This window comes from Acomys russatus, chromosome 3 (genome assembly GCF_903995435.1).
Source record: "Acomys russatus chromosome 3, mAcoRus1.1, whole genome shotgun sequence".
NCBI classification, from domain to species: Eukaryota; Metazoa; Chordata; class Mammalia; order Rodentia; family Muridae; genus Acomys; species Acomys russatus.
In genome coordinates, this window is record NC_067139.1 from 44684536 (window position 1) to 44709234 (window position 24699).

Genomic DNA, 24699 nt, shown 5'->3' on the forward strand with positions numbered 1-24699 from the left:
CGTAAGGGAGGCACGTGCTTGCCTAGCGGGATGGTGAGGGGATGCTGGCTTCCATCTAGAATCCTCGCACTGGGGAGGCAGAACAAGAGGGTGAGAAGTACGGTGCCATTCTTGACTATATAGAAATTCTGAAGTCTGCTTTGGCTACATGAAAGTAAAATAAAGTAAGATAGGCAAATGTCTTGGTACCATATCTTACTTCATATAGCACTATGAACAAGAATGCTGATTGGGTTAATAGTTACCTGATGAAAAGACTCCTCAAGTTATACAACATGCCAATCGTTATTTTAAGCCCTAAACATCTTTGACTTTTATGATCTTTATAAGAACTCTCTGAATCAGGAGCTATAAGCATCTTCCTCGTACGGATGAGGACACTGAGGAGGAGTCAAGCACCTAGTGCCCATATCTAGCAAAGAGGGAAAACAAGATTTGAATTTTGACATTTAATTTCCAAATCCTGACTCCGTATGTTCTTCAGCATGGCAGCAGCAAGGAAAACATGGGACACAGGGGCTTTTTGAACTGTAAATTATGGAGTGGTTATAAAGCGAATACAAAGAGCCACTCATTGCATCCCTTGAAAGACTGAATTACAGCAGCCCAGTCAATGGAAATTCATGCATGTAGCATCATCATGCAGCATTATACACATTACACATTATATGCAGCGATAAGCAACTCCTCCTGACTTGCACGGTTACACTCCGTGCTTTCAGCTACTAATAATTAGTGTGGTCTGAAAGTATTAAATGGAAAATTACCAAAAGAATTCATCAGTTATAAATGTCAATTTTGATATATTTGCATCTTACCTACTTTACTACTCCTATTTTAAAATATCTTACAATGCATAATATAAAATTTCTCACAGGTATATATGTGAGTAAAAGGCATATTTACACTGGGACTAGTACTATATGTGGTGCCAGGCATCCAGCTGGGATCTTGGACCACAATCTGTGAGATATGGAAGGACGATTTTACTATAACCCACTAGTAGAGAAACAATTACATTTACACTACATCACTACAAAGTAAGTTATGATACCACCATTTCTGGCAAGTAACTCCTTTTTCTCTGGAATTAAAATTTAAAAAGTCTAAGCATTGTCTGGCAACAGAGACAGACTCTTCTTGCAGCCCTGGCTGCATAACACCTGTGCTAGAACACGGGCAAGAATGTGCATCTGCAGTGGTGGCTGGTGCAGAGAGAGATGCATGGGAGACTAAACACTAGGAGCATGTCCATCAGAGCCCCAAGAAGGCATTCATGCCACAGTAGCCATTTCCATCTGACCCACAGCTAACACATCTTTCTATAAAGCAACTGGCGCTAAATGTAGAGCCTAAACTGGTTACCAGGGCCCGGCTGCTGATAAGACATGGTGTTTTGTATCTAGGCATCCGGGTCCAAGGATGAAAAAAGATCGGAATACAACATGCTATTTTCTGAGCCCCAGTTTCCACTTGTCTCCTCACTAAGTTGCTTTGACACTACACCTGCTGTTTTCTGTTGTGTTCTGGAAGCCTCGGCTGTACAACAGATGGCAGAGTGTTTGCCTAACAAATGTTCTCATGGGACAGACTAAGGAGGTGGCAGTGGGGACTGATGCAGTCGGGAAGAAAGGGGGTGGGGGAGCATTATCCTAGGTGCCCGAGGACAACCACAAATCTCCAACTTTGCTGTTAAACCTGCCACACAGCCCAAGGGCTGGAAACTACTCAGCTTTGATTATTCCAATTACTGTTCTTGCCTTCTGACAGTCACACCCAGGATACCTGGAGGTAATAGCTGCCACCAGAAGCATCAAGGGAATCTAATGTGGGCATGGGGAGGTGCCAACTGGGGGCTATACCACAACTTAAAACTTCAAACTCCATCCTAATTCAAATTTCAACATAGTTCTTGAGTCTAATGTAAGACTAACTCTCTTTAAATGGACATGTGCCAACTCTAATCCTCAGCCTTAATTCTAGACTTTAAACTGTCCTAATTCTAACTTAAACATGGCATTTTACAGAGACAAAGGACTAGGAAAAAACCTTAACAGCCAGATGGCATGGGTTCCTGTGAATTGTGAGACATCTTTATCATGTCACTTGCTCATCAGAGGTTAAGAAAACCATGACTTTCTGGAATGATAATTTAACCTCAGACTGATACTTTGTCTCCACTGGAGAATGGGAGCAATAGTTTCTTAATCACTGTTTAAAGAAAGCATTTTGTAAGTGCGTAACTAACTATATTCAATGAAGCCAACACTTGTCTTAAGGGCCCAGTCTTACAGACAAGCTATGCATGTAGGCTGTCTCTCACGGCATCCATAAATTCTGTTTGTAACATCAGAGCAATTCTATACATTCCAATAAATCTGACTCATTTGCCTGGAATCCTTGGAAACCAACCTTTTTACCATTAAGTCTTTTGGTCCCATTAACAAGAGACTGAAAACAAACTAAATCCACCTTCATTCCTTTCCAGTGTTTCTTTTGCTCATTGCTATGATCCTAAGAGATGGAATATAAAACTTGCATGTAATGGATTTTCCATAAATGACTGAAGTAAAGCACAATATGCCAGATACTATGCAAAGATTTTCCATTTATAATCTCACTACAAAATTCCCAGCTGGAAGGAACAATGTTATTACAGACATGGAAGCAAAGGAAAATGAAACAGGTCTACTCACAGCCACACAGAGAAGAAGAGTCAAGGTGTCAGATTTTGAATCTTAAGACTATGCAATAATTGTAAGTCAAGGAGACTTTTGTAAGACCTAATTTCTCATATGGGTAGAACATAGTTCCTTGTATCCTGGGGCAGGGCAGGGGTGGGGGGGAGGGATGCTGTGTTTTGCTGAGTAGTGAATTGAAAGGCACTAAATCAGGTGAACTGAATCTAATAACTATGGCTCCCTAGATTTCAATGATCTGGAACTCTCTGAAATTAAATATGGAATGCTATATATAGGTAAAATTTCCCATAGAAAACTTCATAACTTTAAATATTTTAAGCATTTTGAAATCCTTCTAGTCTATAGAGATAAGTAAGTTAGCCATTTATAATTGAACTTATGCTTAAAATTATCATCATCAAATAGTTCAAGGGGCTCCACATGGCCTATGCATCCCAATTGTAAGGGAAATGACCAGATGGATGTTCAGAAAGTGTAAGGTCTGAGAATAACCATGCAATGGAAGCACCTTAGGCATAGAACACACCACTGTAGCTCAAGCACCACTAATCAAGGCATAGCTCAGAATCCATTACATTGCTAGAAAGTGTATGCAGATGAAGGATCCAGTTTGTCACCTAACCATGCCCTGATGAAGGTGACACTACAGAATTTTGGTACCAGTTACCAGATTCACTGGTCTTTAGAATACAAAAAGAATCCTCTATGTGAGGCCCAAACTATAACAGAGCTGCAAATATAACCTTTCAAATTATTTATAAAAATAATGAGCTCTGAAGCCAATAGTTATGTATTAAAAGCCATCTGTCACTTAGATGTCCCCATGTGATTGCAGGCACTGAATTTAAACTGAAGTAGTCTCCACAAGGAAAGCACTAGATGTGGGACAAGTTTAGTGGAAGAGTGAGAATCATCCCATATACTTATTTGTGATGGACAAATCCTGTGGTCAGGGGTTTGGGGAACCAAAGTCTACAAAGCCTCTGGGAATGAAAGGTAGAAGAGAGTCACTCTAGTTTGCCCAAAATGTTTAGAAAAGGAAGAAAAGATGAATATGTAAGGGGCATGGAAAAGTAAGAAAAGGAAGGAAAGAAGAGAGGGAGGGAAGGAGAAAGAGAGAAAGGAAAGAAATAAAGGAAGGAAAGGAGAAAGATGGAGGGAAGTGGGAACAAAAGAAAGAAAGAAGGAGGAGGAGAATAAAAGGGAGGGACAGGGACAGCACCTAGGCTTATGGATGCTACCGCTGGAAACTGAAAAGAAGGCGGGAAAAGGAAAGAAATGGTCCACTGACCTCTGGAGAGATCAGCTTTTTCTCATCTTAAAAGAAAAGCGGAAATGAGAGAAGTGACCTTTGTCCCACACTGCTACATAATGATTCTGCCCCACTTGTAAATACTACTCGAGGTGTATTAATATTATTTGGGAATTGTCTTTGTAAAGATATTGGACAGTTTCAAAGGAAAGGACAGACGCAGGGAAAAGAAAACCAGGATTATTCTATCAGGGAATAAGACAGGTGGTCAAATTAAGCTTCTGCTGGGAATATTGCACTCAGATTGGTACAGAGATGCTTAAAGCTAAGACTATGGAGCATAGCAGATAGAAGGTGAACTAATACAAAGCATCATGCTAAAAAGCAAAGAAATGAACGTCCTCCCTGTCCAGCTTTCTAAAGCTAAGTGTGCGGATCATGCTGTTTACAGGGAGAAAGGAGTGTTACAGATTACACACTTCCCATGTCTATTCATGTAGTGACAATGGGGATGCCTCAAAGTCTTCTTTCACCTAGTGAACATGCTGAGTACAATCAGTTAGGTTGCAATTAAAATTACAGTTCATCTATCGGATTCCCTCACCATTCCTCTTTACATGGCTCTGGAGATTTGGGGGAAAAACATGATTCTTCTGTTCTGGCTACCCTTCTACTTCTAAAACATGTTCTTTAGGCATAGTACATTGAACTTTAAAACCTTCCCTATTTGTAAGTTTTAGCAAAATTTCACCGGGTTTCAACAGAGTGTCAGGGTCTAATTGACACAGTGAGCAGTAATCTATCATAGCTTAGCTGGGTTTTCAAGCTCTTCCTGACTGCATGAAGAAATCTGTTAGCTAGTTCTACCCCAAGCACTATGAGATCTCCTTTATCTTGGTGCAGATTGTTTTTGCTATTTTCCTGAAGTGAGATGGACAATGAACAGACCCATTCCTAAGACTCTAGCCTCTTGTAGGAGTGTGTCTGTCATCAGAGTGTGGCTGGGGCCAGAGCTGCAGGTGTCCTTCCATAGTCTCTCACTGGGAAGCTTAACTCCAAGCTGCCATGGCTAGGCAGCCAGGCTTCCAGTGAGATCTTCAGGAAATGTGCTCAGGACTCTATGAGCATGCCACTAAGGGTTTCATAGGACAGATACGGCCACATAATCCCATAAAGATGAGAAGCCTGACGAAGGCAGAGACAAAAATTCTGCACCAGCTCTGCCAAAAAGAAGGATTTTATTAAGCTTGAGCTGAAAAGGGAGGCTCTCCCATTCTTTAGAGGGACTCATTTACTAGATGGTGAAAAATGAATGCTGTGGGTAATTTCATTTCCAATTGATTTATTTCGAAGTGGGGAGGGGAAATTGACACTCAGTGAAGAAAGTAAAAAGCAAGTCTCGGGGAAGAGCCAGCTAGTCTCAGGATAATCCAATTATTTGGACACAGACAATAAGAACACAGAAGGAAGTGGGTTGAAGGTCACATTAAGACTGCCATTACTCCCAATGGATACCTTTCTGACCCCCTCCCCAAAGACTCTGCAAAAAACCATATACTGATCTATATTTCCAGTTTATTTCTGACACCTGAAGCTAATCAAAGTTCACTTTTTAGAAATCCAATAATTATTCTCAATTAGATTACCCAGCAAATTAAATCATAAATTTCTCTCTCCTAGCCCTAGTTGTCTCACGCCTAAAATACAACATTCCTCCCTCTGGCACTTTATGTAAATCTCTGAGGCCAGCCTCCAGAGAAAATTATGGATTTGATAATTTGTTAATGTGACCACAGTAATTGTTTTAAGCCATATTTATGATTTTATTGTATCTTGCAACAATCAATATTAATCCACTGATGTCCCTGACTCTGGGGTTTTCTCAGCATCGACAAATGACACAGGAAATTCATTTTTAATGCACTCATTTAGGGCTCCCTCCCAGAGAGGGAGAGTCCTGCATATATTAATAAAGGCCAAGAAATGAATGGCATCGCTGCACATACTTTACCCTGAAGAGTTAGCGGGAAGAGAAGATTTAATGCCAAAAACAAAAAGGAGAATAGACTAACAGGGTCTATTTTGTGCAGCAGTGCCATCATTAAAGTTAATGGAATTACTGCGTGGTCATGCACCAGAGGGAGCCCATTGGAAGTTAAGTTCTTCTAGGGCCATTGATTTGCAGACTTTCGCTCAAACATCCCCATTGGCATCTGATGAGCACTGCAGAGAGGCACAGGCACTTTAGAAATTGTTTACGCAAACTTCCAGTTAAGCATATTAAGGACTAACCATAATTAAGTATTTTTGAGCAGATGGACTAGTTGAGCATGTCTTCTCTTGATAGTGGTGAGAGTCAACTCCTCCTAGCTGTAACCATGGAGAACTTGGTGGAATCACCTAACTGAAGATGCTTAGAGGTGGGGCAGGCTTCAGGACTGGCTAACTTAAGGACTTGATGACATCACCAAGGATGGAGAGTTATTCTATCCCCACCATCCCATCTCAGCATCAAAACCTCACCCTACACACAGGATGATGACTGCTGGCTGCTGTCAGAATCAGCTCTTCTCTTGACAGACAGTCATGTGGAGAACCTCCACTCCTATAGCTAATGCCTGAAAATCTCTGTGATGACCAGAAGATGGCCCCTCAAATCCGGGAAGTCTATAAACTAAATGGACAAGGTACTGATACCCCTCCTGTAAATAAAGTTTTATTCCAACACAGCCATGTCCACTTGTGAAAATTCATTTTCATACATTCTGTGATGACGGTTTTGCTACAAAACCAAAATTATATTATTGTGCTTCTGGCACTCAGAGACTAAAATGTTTACTGTTTGGCCTTTAACAAAAGAAGTTTGCCAACCCTTGGATTATACAAAATGAAATGTGCACCTGGCACAAAGGAAAAAAAAAAAAGTTCAACCCATTTTAACTCCTTGTATGCTTAAAAATGGATCAATGGATATGCATAGAAAAAAAAAAAACCACTACTGATAACCATCAAGCCCATAACAGACACAGGACACTAAATATTTAAGTTCTAAAACACTGCACTTAGACAGCTATATATGAGTCTAATTGAGATCTACAGTATGGACTTTGGAAATATCTTTTGTCCTTAGAATATTGGATCCATCAAATACACTTTGAAGAGAAGTAAAACTCCTTGCTTCCAGCACTGCACACGCCTAGCCTAAGTTTTTCACTCTCCTTCAAACTGACTCTTGTACCATGATCTTCATTCCAATTTCTTGCCCCCTCCTAATCATGTCCTAAAATGTGATAACTTCACTCCCACTGACAGTTTCTTTGCCTGGAATGTTCTACAGCACCCAGATGAGAGTCTGTCATTCTCCAGTCTACACTTCTTATACTACTTGCCTGCCCTTCCTTGCACTCTAGCCCAGAGTTTAGCAATATCTGATATAAAGTAGGCACTCCATAGACACTGACTTGGGAAAAAAAACTCACTATGAACTACAGAACTCCTACAGCTTCTCAGCATTCCACTATTGGGACATTTATTTCCAAGGCTGTCCCTAAAGGATGAATGCTAAGTAGGCAGACAGGAGAGGCAGGGCGATCCTTTCCTCAGAGGTATGCATAGGGCACCACATGAGAGCTATGCAGATTGGAAACAGCTCTCTCTCACAGTGGCCTGGATTCCAATGTCTTAAAGGTAAAAGACAAACTTCAATGCTCTGTGTGTGTGTGTGTGTGTGTGCAAATGTACCCTTGTGCTGGGAGAAAGAGGCTGTAGAGTATCAGAAAGCAGCAGATTTCCAAGGTCACCATGCCTCTGAGAATTCTCCAAACGCCTGTTTGAGTCTTTTCCTCAAGAGTGAGGTTCATCTATAACCATTTGATGGTGGCCTGAGCTTAGAATCCCATTTGTTCTTTTCATGACTGAACAGTAACATCAAAATTATCCTCCCGGCACATGACTGCATCTGGGAATTTATGCCATTTGCAGCCCATACCACTTGATCTGAAACACAAATAAAAGCCCCTCTTGTGTTATTTTTCAGGGCTGTAGGAAAGGAAGCATAAGAAGCCATTTAGTCTTCCAAGGAGCAGAAACTGACATATAGACCCCGAGTGAGGCATTGGAATGTGAACATTAGGATAAATGGATCTCATCATGGAGTAGAAGAGCATTTGGAGGGTCACTTTGTTCACTCAATGCTGTTTATTTTTCTTAACCACTTAAGGCAAGGTCAACTTCTTAAAAAAATAAACCTTCATGTTTGCCTTTTATAAAACATCAGGAGGAAGAAAAGCCTATTGGAAAAAAAAAATGGAGAAAAGAAATGGCAACTTCCATTGGAATCCAAGTATGTTACTGATGGAGCACACGTTTTAAATCACTCTTCGCTTTTCCCCTCTGAAGCTGGAACACAGTGGTCTTGCTGAAATGGCTTCCATAAATGCATGTTTCGATTTCTTGATCACAGTGGACAAGAGTCTTCTCTAAGAAAGCACCTGTCATTAAAATATAGATGTAGGATGATGCCTCCTGGTATAAGGGTTAAATTTCAAATTTACCTCTTTCCAGCACTAAAACGCTTCACAAAGAGGAGTGGGGGGCGATTTTTCACTGTATTTGGCCTGAGGGCCATCAGAGTCTCATCAACCTAATATTTTCCACTCAGATGTCATTATGAAGGTCATCACTAATTTCTGCATGTTTGTGGCTCAGCAGTTTTCCATGTCACTAACTCATTATGCCTGTTCCCTCTTGAGCCTGGCTCAGCCATCCAATCCTTAACTTTTCCAGCTGTTTTTTGAGCCTTGAGAATTACTTTATTAGTGGTCCTGGCACAAAGAGTGAACAGGAACCCCTGGAAAGAACTGACTGACTCAAGATGAATACGGGGCTAAGAGTCAAGTCCGGTCATTTAGGACAAGAATCAAAAATGTATTTATATAAATAAATGAAAGCAGATCATAAATCTGGACAATATCTAACTGTTGCTTTGCAAAACTCTGCCACAGTCCCCATCATCAAAGATTTGAATTTGGGGGGTAAGAAGAGCAGTTACATGCTAGAGATAATAAAGCAAAGACAATAAATTGTAATAGTCATAGCTTGGTGAAAAATTCTTCAGATGGGGCCTTTGTGAAACCAAAAATTACTAAGATTACTATATATTGTCTTTTATATTTAATGAACTATAAAATATGAATATTTTAAAATTTGAGTATTATGATCAGCATCTGGAGATGCATTACCCAGTTTTGAAATGAGCTGCTACAGATTTAGGTCACCTGAGGAGCCTTCACCTCCTGCAATGTGTTCCTTCTACTGTCTCTACCCAGAGGCAATTTCTAAGCAATATAGAGTTTTAAAACTTAGATCGGTACCTCAAGGCAACCTGTTCTTATATTTTATTATTTTTAGCTATTAATAACTCTTGAGATGAAATCTCATAACATCTGGACTTGTTTCAGCTGAGAGCCCCGTTTCTACCACAGCACACATTATTTGCTGGGCTCACGTTGGCCACTGTGCATTCATAGAGGTTTTGTCGTAACAAAGGGCTCATGTACTGAGACTAAACTGGCCACTTGCATTTAGACAAAAGCACTGAGCATTTCTCATGTGACTAACTGGGCACAGTTATTTTTGTTGGTCCCACCATTCTGCCAAGCCCATTGTTAGACATGGCAGGTTTAAAGATCTGATGTTGCAAGGAGCTGATTACATGGGGCTGTCTAGGCTTGACACACAGCAAAATGGTGAGAACCAGTGCCTTAGCGTCACTGTTATTTTGTACATGTGTGTGCATGCTTGAGTGTACAGGTGTGTGCAGGAGTAGTGCACGTGAGTGTGTGCATTTGCATGGGGCTAGGGGACAATATTGGAGCCTGGGGGTGTTCTGTCAGGTACTGTCCACTTTTACTTTTTGTGGCAGAATCTCGTACTAGCCTACAGTCCCCACATAGGCTAGGCTTGCTAGAGCCAACCTATCCCTGCATGTGGATTGCAAGCACCTGTCACTAGGACCAGACTTTATACTATTCTTTTAACATAGTTTCTTGGGCTCAAACTCAGGTCCTCATGCTCTTTCAGCAAATAGCTTACCAATGTCAAAGCCCTTTCAGCGGTTGTTTTTGGAAGACCAAGTTTCTATCTCACAGCAAAAAAACAAAGACAAACAAACAAACAAACCGGTAACTGTAACTGGCATTTTACTCTATCAAAAGAGGTAAAGGGGTGATGCTGAATAATAATGAGGGTTTACAGTTATTTGAGATCTTAGGATCTACAGAATCTCTCTCTGTTTCTCCTCTTCTCCCTCTCCCTCCCTCCCTCCCTCCCTCTCTCTCCTCTCTCTCTCTCTCTCTCTCTCTCTCTTTCTCTCTCTCTGCACAGGACATTGTTTCTCACAGTGATTAGACAATAATTCCCAGATCTAGGCTTCAGATGAAAGTCTACTGAATACTAAAAAACTAACAGAGCACATCTGTTGCGTTTGCTACATTTCTGCATTACAGATCTCAAAATAAAATTAAACATTCAGTGCCGACGCTGCTATATGTCAGGGCCTCCAATTACTGATGGAATTTGTTGGTAGCACTAATGAAAACTTAAATGCCTAAAACATATAATTCTACTATAAATGGACATACAGCAATAAAGCACTGTTTTGATTTGATAATCTTCACCTGTGTAATCTAGTTAACAATGAGAGTCCTCAGGGTGTTTTTGGGTGGAAGCCAACACTATTCTATGCCAAGCAAAAGAATATAGAATCAATCTGTGTTGCAGCGAACATAATATTTATACAACCTCTCCCTCTTCTGGAACATTGTCAGTTGTGCTGATGGGATGACTGAAAATTTTTAAGGAATGAATTAAACCCACGACACAAGGAGGATATGGGCTTTTTCTCTGGCTTGCGTTTGATTTCCTAATTCTTCTACCCGCGAGGTATGCTTTTAGGTGAGTGATTTTTTTTTTCAGTGAATCTCCACTGCTCATGTGTAAAATATTAATGTCTACCTTAGAGAGCTGCAGAGATATCCAAGTAGAAATTATAAAGGCTCATAGTAAACTTATTTTCAAGACTTCCCTATGTGTAAGACATATAATCATCTATTTGGTTCTTACAATATCCCTAGAAGGCATTAAAAGACCAGAGAAACCCTGATTTTATAAATGTGAAAATGGATATTGGGGTTCAGCAAACTTGGCTTATAGAGGGTGGACACACTTGGCAGGTGAAGCATCTGTGTTTGAACCAGGGCAACTGTCTCTCCTAATCCTTACATCTTAACTGCTGGTCATTTCCTTCCACCCAGGGCCACCCACATCATCCTCTCCAGATTACTTGACAAATGTTGGAGAACACAGGACACAAAAACTACAATTTTTTAAAAGTTAAAACTTTAAAATATCATGGATCTTGGTTAAGTTTTCCTCTGTTCTGACCCAACAGACATCACGCAAAATGAAAGTCAGCCAAACTAGAAATGGAGAAATTCTGATTCATTCTCCCTGTCTGGGGAATGAAGTCCTTGTAGAAAGAGGGACATTCATTCAAGACGCACTCCTCCATGGATGAGAAGATCCAAGTGAAACACTCAGGTAAGGTCTGGGTGATAGAAAACGCTCTTAGAAGGAACCAGGAAAAAGGAAATGCCTGGCGCCCTGGGTCTCACAGACTTCCTTGCTCTCCACTTCCTCCTTCATGTTCAAGCATGGCCTCTGTTCTTCAGAGCCCGTACTTAGTACTGCTTAAGGCTTTCTCTGTAGCCCTTCTTAGCAAGAGGAGAAATGGAGACAGCCTCTGACACCTCTCCTTTCTCTCACTCTTCCCTCTTCCTTGCCAAGCATGGCTACACTGCTTTAGACTTCCGGACTGTCGTCTCTCTCACATCCAAGGACTGTTTTGATTGTCATCCCTTCATAAGTACTGGACGGGACGGGTCGCCAAAGTCTCTCCCTTCATTGCTTTGTTTTTTTGGGAGTAGAAGGAAAGACAGAAATTGTAAGAGCAAGGCAACAGGCACATCAATAACTAAAAACCACTGTGCTGAGCTAAAAATAAAATAAATGGAGAAATGTACTCTCTTGATACCTACTTAGGAGGAAGCTTGAAGGTTTTCTAAGGAGGACTGGGAGGCTTCTGGTGCCTTCTTTGGCCAGGAGAGCTAGGGATCAAGGGTTTTGTCCCTAAAGCATCATAAGGAGATCAACATGCCAGGGGGCCTGGAGCCTCAACACTCTCCATTGCAGGTAGCCCCAACAAGTCCTCTTAGAGCTGTCTACTGAACAGCACAACTGTCTTTGGTTTATTGAACTCTGTCAAATTAGATTTATTCTGGGAACAGATGCAAATTATAGGGCAATTCTACAAGATAAAAGCTACTGCATCCTGAAGATACTAATTCTTCCGGCAGTAAATACATGCATTAGGTATAAACAGAGACAAGGCAGCGTGCACGGTGGCTTTCATCAGAGGATAAAAGACCTGTGGCGAATTGCAGCTCTCTGGAAATTTCATTCCAAATGAAAATAATAAATAACAGGCCCACGTCTTTTTCCTTATCAAACTGTGAGTTTCTCCATCCTGTGCACACAGCATCTTCCTTTGTGGTAGGTCTGGGATGAAAACACTGAGTGCGTGAGTGCGTGGAGAGTCAGTCTTCCATGTGTGGTTCTTACCATGCCTTCACAGGCTTGGTACAGGGTGTAGGATGGCTCAGAATTACTGTGGGATCTGTCCAAACAGACTCTTGCACCCATGCCTACGGCCTAAGTCAGCACAGGGGACAGGATCTGTAGTGCAAACCCACTTTCAACAAGTTAGTTGTCTGGGCATTGTTGGTCCATTCACAGGGATTACTCAGATCCACAACTGTTTGGAGCAGATGATCAGTGAATTGGGAGAAACAGAGTCAGTGTGCTTTCCAACTAAGAATGCACACTTTTGAATTTTCAAATGGTTTCATTTATGGTGTGTGTGTGTGTGTGTGTGTGTGTGTGTGTGTGTGTGTGTGTGTCCATCCATGAGCATGCAAGAGGGAGGGTGGAAAGTGAAATGGGTAAAGTCTTGTTTTGTAGTCCAAGCCAACTTTGAACTTACTTCTTCTCTGCTTCTGCCTCCCAAACAATGGAATGTGTCACCACACCCAGCTCAAGTGTCACTTATCATCAAATTTAAATAATTAAAAAAAATCCAAGATACAATTTCAATGTTAGGCACACATTGCTAAGATCCACTCTTTTCTTAATTTAAAGGTTAAAATACATAAAAGTGAAATTGTTATTAAGAAAAATAATTCAGGTGTGGTGATGCACACCTTTAATCCCATCACTCCACAGAAATATCTGACAGCGCTCTATGAGTTCAAAGCCAGCCTGGTCTACATCATGAGTTCTAGGATATCCAGGATTATAGAGAGGGTACTGTCTTGAAACAAACAAACAAACAGATATTAAATTTTTTTAAAAAGAAAAAAGAAGGCAAGAGAAAATTATGCAATAGTACTAGTGTACTGATGCTGGGGAGATGGCTCAGTGGATGGAAATTCTTGTTACCTAGTGTGGGTACCTGAGTTTGAATCCTCAGAAACTAAATAAAAGATGTGTAGCAGGAGTATTACTCAACATTCCTACAGGGAGATGGGAGACAGAGATAGCGAACTCTCCAGAAGCCGAAATGCTATGTGTTCATATATAATTAAAAAAACAAACAACAGACCCTGTCTCAAGGGAGAAGGTGAGAACTTACATCAGAGACTGTACTCTCACGTCTACATGTGTGTGGGGTTTGTGTGTACATGAAGTCACACACACACACACACACACACACACATACACACACATCCACATGTCACATATGTAACTAGGCATACACAAGCACACACATATAGAAGAAGAATAGGGTTGGTGAGATAGCTAACCCAGTAAAAGGGCTTGCTGGGCAAGCTTCATGACCTGAGTTCTATGCTTACAATGCACACGTGAAAAAGCTAGGCATCGTACGAATACTCTTAATCCCAGCATTGAAAGAGCACAGACAAAAGTATCATGCGGGCCTGCTGGCCATGCAGCCTGCTGTAGCCTTTGAGTCCCAGATCAGTGAGAGACCCTGTTGTAATAAAACGCAAGGTGGAAAGACACTGAAAAATGATGCCCAAAGTTATCTCTAGCATCCATGAAAAAACAGAGACACACTCACACACTTATACACACACTTATTCGTGCACACACATACACAAATGCATGCACATATATACTCCCACACACATACAAATGCAAACACACATACACACATGTATACATAAGCACCAGTGACAACATGTGGCAAGAAAGCTGAGGTTTGAAATAGGATCATTTGGGTCCAAATCTCACAAATGTGTCTAAGTCCTATGCGTATCTAATACACTCCTATATGTTCACGTCAGCTCCTTCCCATCACCGCCAATTCTATAAAATAATTTGGAAAATGAGAACTAGCAACTCACAATTCGGAGTGTGTCCCAGAGTGGTAAAGCTAGTAGTAAGCTATAGACCTTACCTTCCTCTGGCACTTCTGACAGATGCCAAGGCACATTAACTCCCTGGCTTGACTGACAGCTAAGTATCCTGTGTGTGTGCACTAAACTACAAAATGGCCAGATCTCCATGTCAAGTGTAGGATCTGACCCAGAAAACTTAAAATAAAGGCCACAGGGAATAGGACATTAAAGACATTTTTTATAACATTTCTTTAAAGAACACTTCTTTTTTTCTGCTGGAGCAATCTAGGAAGTAATTGCTAATAACACTTCCTACATTAACAGCATAAAATTAAATCTTTAAGTGCAGCATTCAAGCACCACAAACATGGAAGGGGACATGCACGTAGGGCATGTATGTAGGTCATGAGATTACCTATCCGGAATGCATCTCTTCTCTCACATATCCTCCGCCCAAGGATGGAGCAGCCTGGGAAAGACGCCCACACTACACTTACTAGAAAGCGTTCCTTTTGAAGGAATGAGTATGCCTTAGGCCTTTTGTTTGCTTGAAATTACACTCAAGATTTGGGTTTAGGAACATAACTTATGGAAAACGCAGTCTGAAGACCACAATACAGGAAACATTTCATAGAGATGGCAGGAAACCTGGATGTCTGGCTAAACAACAGAAAACAAGTACACAGCAATGGCCACTTCCTGATGAATAAGACAGAGCGTGAGAGTAGATCACAGTCTCAGCACAAACACGGTGTCTCCATTCAGCTCACTTCGAACAAAACAAAGCACCATAGACAAAGGAATGGAGAAGAGTTTCTTCTCCTTCTGATGGCTGGGTTAGGATGCAGACCCCTGCACCAGCATTCGGATTGACAAGAGAAAACAACAGCACACTCACTTGATCTAAGTTTTATGGGCCAAGAGACGCTTCAGATACAAACACCTAACAAAGCAGACTAAAGTGTTTTGATAGGCAGGAGGAAACAATAGGAAAAGACAACGGCTATAACAGTAATAAATGGGGGTAACTTATGGAGGCTGCTTGTTCAGTCTTCACAGTCTGCTAGCAAAAAGCCAGCCCTTCTCTGGAGTGAGTGTCTTATGCCTACTTTGGGGGTAGTAGGACAGATGATTCTTTTATGGCCTACTTCAAGGGAGGGCTGTAGAACACAAGTCTAGAGAGTGACCCTCCCCCTCCCACAGTTTTTTTCAGTTTTCTTCTTAACCTGTTCCAGAGGCTGAGGGCAACATGTTCTAGTGCCATCAACAATGGCTGAACCCAAAGTCATAAAGTGTGTGTGTGTGTGTGTGTGTGTGTGTGTGTGTGTGTGTGTGTGTATCCATCTATCCATCCATCCCTTGGAGACTAAGTAAACAACAGAAAAAAACGAACATATGTAAACAAGCCAATGTATAAGAGACAACGGAGAATTCCTTGACAGGAAAACAGCTAGGCAGTAGGACAGGGGACACGACGTTCACCAGGGCAGCTTAGGTGTGTGTGAGGGAAGGGCTGAGTAGGAGATGGAGAAGAGATTAGTTCTCAAGTCTGCAGGCTGCCCCATCACTGCAATAACCACCCAGTGCCTGGCAGTAGTCTGCTGCTAAACTGGAGAAGAAAAACATATAATCACTTGTGAAATAAGAGGTCACTTTTTACTTCGATATTTCCTTTTCCTCCTCACATGGGTCTTACTGAGTAAGCCAGCCTGCCCTGATTGCTGCTAGAAAGAATCTAAAGCCTAGAAGGGGGAACCCCTGAAGTGCCATCATGTTCAGGAGGCTGACTCAGGGCTGTGCCCTCATTAAGGAGAAGAACAGGGAGAAGACCAGTAGTAGGCTTGCTACCGTTGCTACCTAGCACAAGGCAAAGGTGGATTCAAACCCACACATCAGACACAGCAGTGGGACCCCCACACACAGGCAATGAAAAAAGGGACAGCCCTATGCTTTCCACGGTAGGCTGACCAACGTCCAACGTCCCTTCAAAATGTAATTGTGTGAACTTCACCACATGAAATGCTTCCAGCTTCAATCAACCAGAACTTTGGACAGCTAGGTTCTGGAGGTGCTACTATGCACGCCAGAGAAGCTGCCAGTTCACTGGGACTGGATTCCAAGCATCTTGCCTTAATGACACCATACTGGCCTACTTTGTCACCAGAAAGTAACAAGGCTGGGAAATAATAATCTTTTGGGGGGAAAAAATAGCAGACTCGCATATTACTTAATAATAGTGACGATTTTCCACATCCTGTCCACAGCATTATATTATTAGTAGATTTGATTAAAAGAATAGCTGAGATTCTTTATGGTGGTGGCTGTGTTGTTCAGTTGACTCCCAAGTAAGGTTTCTTGCAAGGTGATATAAAGATCACAGTTTGATAACCACAAATTATACCCTGGCAGATAGGAGGACTTGATTTAACAAGTGCATGTGTGTATGTACATGGGTGCACAGGTATGGTGAATTTTTCTTTTTGTGATGTATTCCACAAAGGATGTGAGTTGACCCCACACATTTATACTGGGGAAACACTGTGTCCAGGCAGAAAACAAAAAGATGTTCAAAATTAATATGCTTATTTAAAAATAAAAAATATATAACTGCTTACAGAAATCAACTTAAGCTAAACAATGCAGGTTACAGTAAGTACATTCAGTAATTCACATATAGTGCTTTGCTTTGTATTTTAAATCAATCCACCATTAGCACCAAAGCTAACACAAACATGACAACTGTTCAGGTAAGTGGGACAACACTGCTGTCAGAGTCTGAAACTCCAGAGCCATGATATTCGGCCTGCTGAACTCAATGGTTATTTGTTCCTTTAAAAAAAAATTACATAAAAAAATCTCTAGCACACAAATACCCTAACATCCCTGTCAACCATAAGAGAGAACCATTAACAGTCAGTCCCCATTCCATCCTTCTCCTTGTCCCTAACTTCCAAGTTACTTTTTTTTTTTTTTTCTATCCAAGTCCATTTTATCGCAACTAATTTAAATGCCCCCTTTTGAATTTGGAAATAAAATCTTGAGAGCATATAATCTACCTGTTCGCATAAATTTCAGGTATGTTTAAAATGTGTGTATTATCAATCTGTGTGTTCTACTGTATGCTGTGCATTCTCCCATGCCATTAGCTTTATCTTTCTTTATTACTTTCAATGGCTTTAGAAATTGCACCAAACAGGTACTTCACAATGTTTTTAAGTAATTCAGTGAATTTTAAACTTACATGTGAATTCTGAGTTTTAAACTCCGGTAGCCACACTCGAATATCTTTGCACTGTACTTCAAGAATCAGGTTCAAAGCAAAGACACTGATATTGCAGCCTCTTTTAGCATCTGCATATTCTGATGCTTAACATGACAGGGATGGATGGAGCTAAACATCCCTGTCCTCTGTGGTGGATGATCTGGAGCCATCGAGTATTCAGATGTTAAGTGCTTGTTCCCCGAGATTCTTACTATCCTAGAAGCAAGCCCGCAGGTAACCAAAGTGATACTGTGTAACCTTGCCTCAAAATTATACCTGATTGGCCAATAAAAAAATGCCTACACCTGGGCGGAGAGGTAGGCGGAGCTAAGGTTCTCCAGCTTGGAGGACAAAAGGATCATGGGAGGGGAAGGAGAAACAGGAAAGGAGGAACAAGAAAGAAGAGTCCCCATGGGTTAGCATTAAGGAGAACCATGTGACCAGGAGGAGACTGCTCTGATGCCCAGATGGAAAACATGTGAAAGTATTCATGAGAATGTTGGATGGGAAGCAGGCCAGATCGGAATGATTAAGGCAAAGGACATGGGGGTTTGAGCTGGAAGATAGCAAGGTGGCTAAGAGGGTTTATATCTGCTCTTCCCCAGTGCCTTAAGGCTATTAAAAATCTAACAGGTGTCCGTGTATGTTTATTTTTATAACTGCGGGCTAAATCATAACCATAATAATAATTATATGAATTAATAGTAAATATTAATAATAATTTTCTACAACAATCCTCCGCTGTGTTTTTCATATCAAGAGCTTGGAGAAATTGGGGCCGCTCCTTTGATCCTTTGGAATTGAGACATTCATTTGCCATGAGACTTCGCAGACATCCGATTTACAAAGTCCCACTGTGGCTATGTCAAACACTGGAGCCACATACAAACCAAGATCAGAAAGGAGGCATATTCACTTGGTAAGACTTGGTGCCACGTGACCCTGTCAATCAAGGCCAGCCCTGAAACCCCAAGGCTTTATTACACCGTGTATAAGGACAGCAGCACAGTGTGACTTCCTTCCCATTTCTACCACCCAAAACCCAGCCCTCTCTATCACTTAAGCATTGAGCCCAGCCTCACAGGAGTTCACATTTGTGTGAAAGAATCAGGGTTCTTGCTTTATAACCAACCAGGATTTTTTTTTTTTTTTTAGTTTTGTCCTTTTACTATGATCAGAGGCTATCATAATAAATCCTCTTTTCCTCTCTAGCACACTTAAAAACCATTTTGAAATTCATTGATCCCATTAAGTTTGAACTTTGGTATTTAGTAGCTAGAGAGAAGAGAAATGTGTGGGAGTGAAGAGAAGACAGGCCATGGGGCTAGGAGGGAAGGGGGCACTTGACATACAACAGGGCATCCCTTTACTCAAGGAGGAATAAGTAAAACTAAATTGTGCAAAGAACTAACAATATATATCAGGTGCTGTGGTCTACACCGAACCCATAAAACCCACAGGATGTTGATGTACCCTGCCCCGTTCTGTTTTAGGATTCCTCAATTTAGTTTCTGTTTTAGCGTTTGCACAGTAATAATTTTACTACAAAGGGTAAATGTCTTGTAAACTAATGGGAAACATACTGTTTGGCACAGTTTATAATGTCAGGATTTATGACTCTAACACTGAGGGTCTCTCTGACCTCGAAGATAACATAATGAAACAGCAATGTGCTGTAAATGACTCGTTGTGATTTTTTATTAGTTCCCATAATCACCCTTATTAATTTGTATGCACATTATAAGCACTCACCTTCACAGTCTGTCCAGCTTCGGGACCATCCTAGAAGAAAAAGAGGCAAAAAAGAAAAAGAGTTGAGGTGAGAACTGACTGATGGCATTGCCTGCTTATTCAGAAATATTGCCCATTAATAATTTAGATCCAATTTCATTGTGTGCTAATTTGTAGTAGTCTCATGGGGACCATTCATTTCAAATGTATGGGGCCAGACAGGCCTCCATTTCCTTCTGAGTCAGGAGTTATGTAAAAAATGATGTGAATTACCCACTAGGCCACTCCTTCCTACTTGCCATGCTCTCTGCTCTCAGCTACGATTTTAATCACATTAAAAATAAGGCTGAAGATGTTTGGGGAGGCAAAGTACCACAGTCTGATTATCTTTAAACCAGAAGTCATTTAATTAATATCTGATTAAGTTTCTCCTCAAGAAGTCCATTATGCAAGAAGATGAGGTGTTCAGACAGGAACAGTCCTTCCAAGCTCTCCTGACCTTGAGGCAGAACAGTAGAAGCCACTGTTGTGAGGGAACACTTACCCATGTACCTAATCCTCCTCCCAGCTTCTCAAGGCCAACAAGACTATTGTCTATTGTCATTATCACAGCTGAAAATGAGCACACAGGCCCAGTCTCCAAGTGCAGTACAAATGAAAGATGGTGCCCCAGAGAGAAGGCAGCAAACTTTACTGCAACATAAAATTTCAAAGTAGAATCACCACTGAGTGGTTTTGGCTCAATATCCCTCGCTATGAACTTGATGGGAAGAATTCATGCCCTGCTAGGACAAGGGCTAAGCACATGTCTTACATGTATATCAAACCTTCTCGATCATGAACCATAACCCATTAGTGGCTTCTGAAAGCAACCCCTTATTTCCCCAACTAATACTTAAGAAGACATAACAGGACAAAAACCATTAGAATGTGGAGGATGCTTAAATTACTTTGTGAAATCCTAGCTCTTTGTAAGAACATGTGTACGAGACGGGATTGTCATACACACACACACACACACTATTTTGAAGTAAAGTTTCACAACACTACTTATGCAAAATTGCCCTAATTCTACATAGTTAACCATTGTATTTATGGAATTAATCCCTTATAACCAACCAGCACTGATATTTCCTGGCAGATGTTCTCATCCACTGCTTTACCTGGGAAACAGTTTGCAACACAGCTTTGATAAACCCACCCTAAATTGAATTACTGTCTGAAGGTGGCGCAAATTGTATTTCTACAGATGTCGCAATAAAGAGAAACTAGAATGTGTGTTTTGAGAAAGAGATGAGCATTTTTGCCCAAAGACTTCAATATATTGGCTTCTATACCTGGTCTCTTTGGAGGTCCATGGCAAAAAGTCCAGGAAAGTGTGTAAGGATAGTGTGATGGCTAATTGGTTGTTATGTCCACTCAAATTGATGTGTTTTAGAGCAAATGTCTACATCACAAGGGAGGTTCCAGAGTAGACTGGTTGAGCAGGGAAGATGCATGCTATAAAAGGGTAGCCGCATTACATGGGCTAGTGTCTTGGACTAAACGAAAAGAAGAAAGTGAGGTGAGCACCAGTGCTCTTCCTTCCGGGCTTCCTGAGTGTGGACACAATGTGACCCGCTGCCTCATACTCCTGCTACTATTTCCCTAATCTCAAACTGCGAGCCAAGACAAACCTTGGCTTCTTTAATGTAGGTCTGCCAGGGCTCTGTGTTATGGCAATGGCCGACTAACTGACGCAGACCAGAGGCATTCCGGTTACCTTGAAGAGCTGAGGGTGCAGTTCCCATTCGCTGGAGCAACTGACTTTCTACCAGAGAAGTGTGGAGAACGCTTCTCAAGGGCCCTTCCACATGCACTGCTCTCCCTAGACCTATCCATAGGGACCTGAAGGGTTCATGGTGTGCTATTGATGATTTCCCCAGCTCCCAGCTGATGACACACATCATGGCCACTCTTCTCTCAACCCCAAGAGTACTGGTCCAGGGGCTGCCTGCAGCTTTCTAGTGTTCGACAATTTGCTTTCTCCATTTTTTTAATGTGTCATGTTCAATGAACTCGTTGTACCAACTATGACCTGCCACCGCAGTCTGCATTATGTTTAGAAAAGAGAAAGGCCGGTGAAGAGAAGCCTTAAATTAGCTGTCAGCCATTTCTCTACTTGGAACCAGGGCAGGGCAGAGCCTCCATGCTCAACATGTACCACCGGCTCCAGTTCTCATGTGAAATCCAAGTGCTCGTTAATTTTTGTCAATGACATAAACTAGAGCCAACTGGGAAGAGAAAACCTCAGTTGAGGAATTTGTGTTCAGATTTGTCCATGGGCATGCCTGTGGGGCATCCTCTAGTTTGCTAATTGATGGGAGAGAGCCTGGCCTACTGTGAGCAGTGCTACCCCAGGAGCAGATGGTCATGGCTGTTGAAGAAGAGTAACTGAATGTGAGCCTGGAAGCGAGCCAGTAAGCAGTGTTCCTCATGGTCTCTGCCTTGATTCCTGTCTCCAGGAAGCTAAAGTTTAAACCCCCGTCCTAGCTTCCCTCAATAATGGCACTAGTATAGAAATCAAGCCAAACAAACCTCTTCTTCCTCCAAGTTGCCTTTGGTTTGTGTCTTATCACTAATTCAATGCCCTTAAATCTCTTGTCATGACTCCCATCTGCTTTGTAAACAGCTGGCAGACATTTGCTGCAAAGCCATTCCATAGTTTGCCTTGGGGCCAATGGACAGCAGAGCTGCCTTGGGTTAGTAATAGTTTTTTTTCCTTCTGTAAATGTGGACAACTAAAATCACTTTTCTGCTAAGATGGCTAGGATACAGAGCCCCACACTCAGCTTTGAGAAGGAAAGAAGCACGTGTGAACACTGTACACTCACTCACCTGCATGGAGAAGGTGATGGAGGTCCCCTGGAAATGCTTCTCCACCACTGTGCCAACTCTCTGCGTCACTTGGAACAAATCGGCCACCTCGTCAGGACGTAGGTCACGGAAGCGCTCCACTGGCCGCAGCGGGCACACAAGGACATCTGCAGTGAGGTGTGTTAAGGACAGTTCGGCTTGCTTTCAGTTGTGTTCTTATGGAGTACTTTATACCACAGTCCTGAGTCCCCTTGACCAGGGGCCTGAACTCTTGAAGACTAAGAAATGAAGAAAGAAGTGCTTAGCAACCAAGAGCTCTAAAGGATGGTTAGGTAATTTCGAGGAGATGCCTTGGCACACAGGAGAATTGAAGAACCGACATGCTAATGTGCAAAGTGATACCAGCATTGCTGTGATAGTTACAGCAGCGAGCAGGATCTCTTCTGGACCATTATCACCTGAGTGCCATTCTGAGGCTCATTGCCCAGCGGCTAAAAGGCAACAGGAGTATCTAGGTGGTCTTACTACTTACATAGTGATTACCCTGTCCAATTTCCTCTTAGAGAAATTATAGAAATATACAAAAAGTTGATAATAGATTATTTTAGTTTTAAAGGGGCTACAGACATTCACAAAAGGTACAGTGAGCCTCATCTGTAACAACCGGGTGTGCCACACTAGTCGTATGTGCCACATGAGCGTTCCTAGAATTTGTTACTCATAATCCAAGATTTTTCAAGTTAAGTATTTAAAGAAAAGAGCTGTCTCTCATACAAAAGAAACTGTTGTGGAGGCTCATGACTTTAATCCCAGCAGAGGCAGGTGCATCTCTGGGTTTGAGGCCAGGCTGGCCTACAAAGTGAGTCCAGGACAGCCAAGACTACACAGAGAAGCCATGTCTCAAAAAAAAAAAAAAAAAAAGAAGTATAAGAATAAGAAGGAGAAGGAAGAGGAGGAGGAAGAGGAGGAGGAGGAGGACAGGGAGGGAGGGAGGGAGGGAGGGAGAGAGAGACAGAGAACATTGTAATGCATTCTATAAATTAGATAGGGTAGCACATTTACATTTCTGGCCTGAGAAAATAACAAGATCTAGAGAAAAGGTTTTAGTTTATCATTTATTGGTGGCAAACTTGTAGTTACAATTACACCAATATTTCACATTCATTTTGTACTTGAACCTATGGTGTATGCATGTATAAACACATAGGTTCAGATATATAGATTTGCCCCCGTGTGAACATACACACACATGTTTCTTGGCTTGTGAAGGAGGTGTACCAATAAATCCATTGCAAGCTAAAAACATCCTTTCACAAAATCACATCACAGAGCTACCCTAAGGAGGACCATGGTCTAGCCTTAAGCAGTTGCCTACAGATGGGCAAAATTATCTAACTTGCCAAGCTCAGTCTCAAATAAACTGTTGAAGAATCATGTGTAATTGATCGAAGGCTGTTAAGGGAAGTGAAAAAGAGAGTGGCTCAGCTGGAATGCTTTCTGACTTCTGTAACTGAGAAATTAATGTTAATTCAGTAGACATGGGGATTGCCCATGTGTGTAATACATACAGCATATACATTTGTTCAGTTTCCATCTACTAGAAACTAGAGAAAAAAAAAACCCTTATTTGTTTTCTTCAAATTTATTCTCCCTCCCCCGCTTTTTGTTTCTTATTTTAAGAAAGCCTACTTCTGCCTGGAGCCAAGCAGCAAAGGGATCTAATAAAACCACAATCCAGCAATTGTGACTCTCACCAGAATACAAAGCACTTTAACCCATCACATTGTTGGACTCCAGGCCTCAGGGAAGTTTCCCCCGAGCTCAGCTTGGCAGGCCTGGGTTTCATATGAGAAAGGGGGTGAGGAAAGGTAAATGGATGGATTTGGCCTAAATTTAGGGAATTCAAATCAACAGAAAACTAGGAAAGGGGGTGGGGTATTCGTTTAATCTGAGTTCATTTTTCAAGAGGAAACCAGCAGCCCCACCCACAGGGCATCTGTACTAATAAAGATAATTATCCTTCTGTACCAGGCCTGTGGATTATCACAGGTCACCGGAAACACTTAGATGTGAAGAATTTGCTTTCTTTTTCTTTAGCAGATTGTCAGCCTCTAATCCCACAGGGCTGTTTTCTCTTAGTTAAAAGGGACTTTTTTTTTTCCTCATCATTCCCTTCCCTATTCGGTCCAGCCTAATTTTTTTATTGATTCTTTGGGAATTTCACACAATGTACCCTGAGTACACTCACTTCCCAGTACTCCGAGGTCCGCTCTCCCACCCTTGTGCCCTCCATGCCAAGCCCTCAAAAGCAAAACACAAAAACCAAAAATCCCCAAAACAAATAAGCAAACAGAAACTCCCATCAATTCTAATTGGTGTTGCCGATGTACCCAATGGAGCATGGTCAAACTCCAGTGG

The 24699-nt window shown here is 41.6% G+C and overlaps 1 protein-coding gene across 1 annotated transcript in view; it reads right to left on the bottom strand.

The window, feature by feature from the left end:
- The window catches only part of Fhit (fragile histidine triad diadenosine triphosphatase), a 267095-nt gene extending 244570 nt beyond the window's left edge, over positions 1-22525 (bottom strand). The window contains exons 1-2 of the mRNA XM_051139691.1: positions 22303-22525; positions 19447-19476 (exon numbers count right to left, since the gene is read on the bottom strand). Of these exons, the coding sequence (XP_050995648.1) occupies positions 19447-19476; positions 22303-22308 (36 nt within the window). The 5' untranslated portion in view covers positions 22309-22525. The remainder of the gene's footprint in view (positions 1-19446; positions 19477-22302) is intronic.
- Between the last annotated feature and the right edge of the window lie 2174 nt (positions 22526-24699).